This window comes from Pseudomyrmex gracilis, unplaced genomic scaffold (assembly GCF_002006095.1).
Source record: "Pseudomyrmex gracilis isolate BER0280 unplaced genomic scaffold, ASM200609v1 scaffold_1485, whole genome shotgun sequence".
Classification (NCBI taxonomy): domain Eukaryota; kingdom Metazoa; phylum Arthropoda; class Insecta; order Hymenoptera; family Formicidae; genus Pseudomyrmex; species Pseudomyrmex gracilis.
In genome coordinates this window covers 6,690-11,507 of record NW_018022069.1, presented here as the reverse complement: position 1 = coordinate 11,507, position 4,818 = coordinate 6,690, and the positions used below count along the sequence as shown (strand labels likewise).

The following is a 4,818-nucleotide window of genomic DNA, read 5'->3' as shown; positions in this document are numbered from 1 at the left end:
TAGCACACGTTTTTAGTGCATTATCAATCGAACATACGGAAATTCTAAACCAGTAAAGTGGAAGCCAACCGAATACTACATAATGAAAGAGGGCGCACTCAGTGCGCACTGGTGCGCACTAGTGTATCCAATCGAATTCGCCAATAGTTTACTCTCTACTCCTACAGCCTTACAACCTTTATTGTAGACTAGCCATAAGAGAAACTAAAGAAAAACATACAGAAATTGCATCATGTGTTGAATACATGTGCTTCTCTTTATATTATACCTAGCACATAAAAAAGTAATCAAAAGTGATGTATTTTACATAATTAATGAGAGATTTATTTGTTATTGTATAGAAAAATAACATGCATTATATTTGCCTGTGATAGAATTTGTGTGTGAGAGAAGTGATGAAGGTAAGTGTTTTTTACAAAACTGCACAAAATTTCACACATCTTTTTTTGTTAAAGAAATTCTGTTATCATATATTCAAACTTTCAAATACTTTTTGGTCACACTATGTACATAAGTGATTCATATCGTAAAAACAGCTAGGCTAGGTGAGGTTAGATTCATTGCAGAGCGGCTTGAGCCGCTATATAAAAAGCAGATATTTAACTAAAGATAATGAAATTTTTTCTAGTATTATAAAAGACATGACTTTTAATTATAAATCCGTTGTATTTTGATTATATTATGCATAACGTTATCGTAAATATGTTGACATACAGTTAAAACTTGTTTAACCTATTGATTGTCAGAGAAAAGAGGTTACAGTTATGTTGCACGTGAGAGTTACATTTTGCTTCAGGTGAATATCGGACAATCTTTCTGAAAACATAAAACATTAGAAAATGTCACATGAAAAACCGTGTCGTGCTTGTACAGACTTTCAAACATTTGCGAAGCTCCAGAAAGAAGCTTATAATTCCAAAAAGGTATTATTAAATACATACTTTTTATAAAATTTATTATTTACCTACCTACTTTTAAATACACCCCAATAGGCAAATTTTGAAAATATTGCACAAAAATGACATCATGAATGATGACGATTTTGCAATGATTGCACTAAGATGATTTGCCATAAGGCAACAGTTTTGTCAAAATAAAACTTTGTAAATAATATTTGTCAAAATATTTGGAAATAATTGGAAAAGAGTCGTTATGCATTTCCATAAGTATATACATGATTTAAGTTGATTTCTTCATATGTAATTATATTTCTACATATTTTAAATATCACATAATTGAAATATTTTTCTCAAGTATTGAACAATTTCTTTTTAAATTTAATTTTGCAAACATACTGCTAAGATGATTCGTCATATCATTATTGTTTCACTGAAATAGTATTTGGAAAGTAATTTTGCAAAACAGTTACAAATATTTTATAAAAGATCAATATTTTTACATCTATTTCTCAAAATATATCTACATATTTGTAAATTACAATTTTCATGCAAGATTTTGTCATAATTTCATAAATGTTTTCCTATTGGGGCACTTATAACCAAGCGTCTTGTACTGTCAGATTTCTAAGAATAAGTATTAATTTTTGAGTTGTATAGTTTGGCCAGTTTTTATTAACTTGATCAAGTGATTACTGCATCAAATTTACAAATAACATTTATCAGTTTACCCAATGGATAAATTGGTCAAACTAGCTTTAAGTAACAAGACTTATTCTTTTACATATTAATTCTTCTAAATATAATCTCAAAGAATTATATATATCAGTTTTATAAATCTGTTTCATACAGGAATTACAGAAAAAACAGAATAAAAAGCCAAGCAATAGCAATAATGATAAGCGAGAAGATTGTCCATTAGACAAAAATGAATTAGGATCAAAGACTTGGGCCTTCTTACATACCATGGCAGCATATTATCCTGACAAACCAAATGAAAAACAGAAGCATGACATGAAAAACTTTTTTCAGATATTTTCAAAATTCTATCCTTGCAACATATGTGCGGAAGATTTGCAAGAACAATTGAAACATTCACCGCCTGAAACTGATTCACAAGAAAAATTAAGCCAATGGCTATGCAAAATTCACAATGATGTAAATAGAAAGCTTGGAAAACCAGAATTTGATTGTAAGTTAGTGAATCAAAGGTGGAGAGATGGTTGGCTTGATGGCTCTTGTGATTGATCATTGATAGCAATAATAGTTCAAAAATATAAAATGGGACCTGAATACAATTTTATGTACATTATATATATATATATTTATGTATATACATTATATATATATATGTATATATAATGTGTGTGTGTGTGTGTAAATTAATAAAGATAAAACAAACAATTATAATATATTCTACAAAAAATTTATCTATTTTTGTATCCTGGGAACAACAATGTAAAAATAGGAAATAAAGTCTTGCATTATGCACTTTATTATAAGTTTTTTGTGATAAAAAATAAGAGAAAATTTATATTTAGATTATATATAAATTCTGAACGAATTTAATTACATATAAATATTTGCTTATGTATTCAGCAATTGATTATCATTATCAATAATATAGTCAGATGTTCAATCCTTTCTCTATTTTACTAGAGAACCAATACAGAATTACAATATATCGCATTTTTTTATAGTAAAAAAATATATAAAAGTTTATTAAGTTAGTTTTTTTTTAAGCTGCTAATAGCAACTTGGGTGCATTCCACCAACAGTTATACTCTTCTATCTATTTTATTTATATTTTATCTATGTGGACTAAAATAAGTTGGTGTTCGTGTAATAGTAAATGCCGTAACTGCAGTTCGACGATCAGGCTCGTAGCTGTGATCCTGTCCGTGGCCACCTATAGGCACAACTTGACATGTCCTGATGTGAAATGGAAAACGTTTGTTGTTCACGGATGGTCGGGTTACATACAAAAACGTTATGTGACCCAAGAAGACAATCCAAAGAGAACTTCCTTTAGCGACGCTCTCTCTTACCCATTGTTCCACGAATATAGTGATAGTCAACACCTATATAAATCACAAAAATAAATTGCGTATGCTGTTTTTTTTTTTTTTTGATAAAATGATTTACATTAAAATGCAAGTAATTAAAAAAATAAATTAATGCTTAATACATTGATGAATACCGTTAACGGGTGACAGAGGAACCATGCTGATCCTAAGGAGAGTAACGAAGCGTAAAAATGGAGCTTCATATTCATCTTCCTGATAGTTTTGCAGCAACGAGTGATGAACACGAACCAGGCGATCAACTTGAGCGCTATCAATCCGTAGCCTGGTGGCGACTCGTATATGTATAGCACGAGTCCGGGATCAAATTTCTCAGATTGATAAATGTACAGGGCCATTTGACAAATGGCAGTAATGCTGATAAATATTACGAGCCATCGGACCTGCGACGATGTAAGGACACTTTTGGTGACCGTGTAGCCGAGCGCGAGCAACAACATGAGCATAGTATACAGAGTCTCCGAGCACGCCTCGAAAAGCTGGCCTAACAGATAAGCGTTCGATACCGGTGCTCCTCTTAAACCGACATTGACGTAGCTGTAAATCTCACATAGCACTCCTAACAATTGACATAAAAGGGAGGCGACGAACATTTTATAAGATATGTGCAGCAATCTTCTGGCGCGCAATTGCAACGCTATATAGAAGCTCAGCGTGACGAGGATCACATAAATACAGGCGGTCGCAATCAGTAGCGGCAATATATCTGCAATCAGAAAAAAATCGGTGCGATTAAAGAACGCTGTTCCGCGTTTCGCTAACCGTCGTGAAGGTCAAATTACTTGCAGAATTCGTCCGCGGAGAAGTGTTCCTTCCAGAACGTGCCGGATGGCGCGTTTGTCAACGATATCCAGTATGTGACGTTTAGGCCTCTCGTGGAAGAGCAATCAGCTAAAGCTATGAACCACCATCGCGGTCGCACCGAGATGAATCTCCTCTGGCTGTCGCATCGCACTGTACCGTCATCACCTGCTACGCATCCCGAAGATAGATACGACGTGTTCAACGGCACTATTTGACCGTGATCGATATCGAGAATACTTTCTTTCTCCTTGCACGTCTTGTTAGAAGGATAAACGCTGGGCCATTGATGCGGTCCATCGTAATACAGCAGAAGATTCAACTCGCGTTCTTCGCCGCTTAATTGAAAGTGGTACCGGAAAGTACCGCGCTCCGTTAAAAAACAAAATCTCGCAACAAATGCCCAGTTCTGAAAAATCACGATTTTTACTAGAGAAATTTATATACATCAATCGATAATGTTATATCGTTATTTACTTAAGATAATATTTTTAAAAAAAGTTTGTGACACGCTGTATCTCGCTTTTTAATGAAAAATATAAAAAGAATTTGTTGGTCAAATTTAATGTAGTTATCGCGTAGAATCGATGTCTTGCCAACTTTCCCAAACTTGAACCACATATTAAGCAAAAGGCTTTTCAAGCGCTCGTGAAATTTCTAACAACCAATTTTTTCACTTCTAGATAAGTTTTCGATAACTTTATCTAGAAGATATCTCCCAAAATTAATTCTCCTTACAGCCAATTTTTTCACTTCTAAATAAGTTTTCGATAACTTTATCTAGAAGATATCTTCCAAAATTGGTTCTCAGAAAAATTTATCCAGAGGATAGCTATCGAAAGGTATGAAGAAATCGGCCGTAAATGTTTGACCGTTCTCTAAAGCTGAGATCATTGCAATTATAAATGACATTTTTTGCATGTATATATTCCCAGCAAACATTTCGGTCACAGAACCATATCCATCTGTGTCCTCAGTAGGATATGGTTTGTTAATCATGTCTGTCAACATGTGAAATGTCAAAATGCGACCAAAAT

The 4,818-nt window shown here is 33.2% G+C and overlaps 2 protein-coding genes across 5 annotated transcripts in view; one reads left to right on the top strand and one right to left on the bottom strand.

Annotated features, from left to right (window-relative positions):
• Positions 1-230: 230 nt before the first annotated feature.
• Positions 231-2,232, top strand: LOC109862199 (FAD-linked sulfhydryl oxidase ALR). Of its 3 annotated transcripts, none has more exons than XM_020442179.1 (3): positions 231-401; positions 797-923; positions 1,749-2,232. In XM_020442179.1, exons 2-3 carry the CDS (start codon positions 840-842, stop codon positions 2,142-2,144), a joined length of 480 nt encoding a protein of 159 aa, XP_020297768.1. In that variant the 5' UTR covers positions 231-401; positions 797-839; the 3' UTR covers positions 2,145-2,232. The 3 variants fall into 3 exon arrangements, with proteins under 3 accessions (XP_020297768.1, XP_020297766.1, XP_020297767.1); XM_020442177.1 differs by having other exon boundaries at positions 747-923; XM_020442178.1 differs by lacking the exon at positions 231-401 and having other exon boundaries at positions 512-923.
• Positions 2,233-2,394: 162 nt separating this feature from the next.
• LOC109862201 (transmembrane protein 145-like) overlaps positions 2,395-4,818 on the bottom strand; it is a 5,490-nt gene continuing 3,066 nt past the window's right edge. For both annotated transcript variants that reach the window (XM_020442183.1, XM_020442182.1), the window contains 3 exons: positions 3,767-4,190; positions 3,097-3,686; positions 2,395-2,977 (listed from right to left, as the gene is read on the bottom strand). In XM_020442183.1, the coding sequence (XP_020297772.1) occupies positions 2,705-2,977; positions 3,097-3,686; positions 3,767-4,190 (1,287 nt within the window). In that variant the 3' untranslated portion in view covers positions 2,395-2,704. The remainder of the gene's footprint in view (positions 2,978-3,096; positions 3,687-3,766; positions 4,191-4,818) is intronic.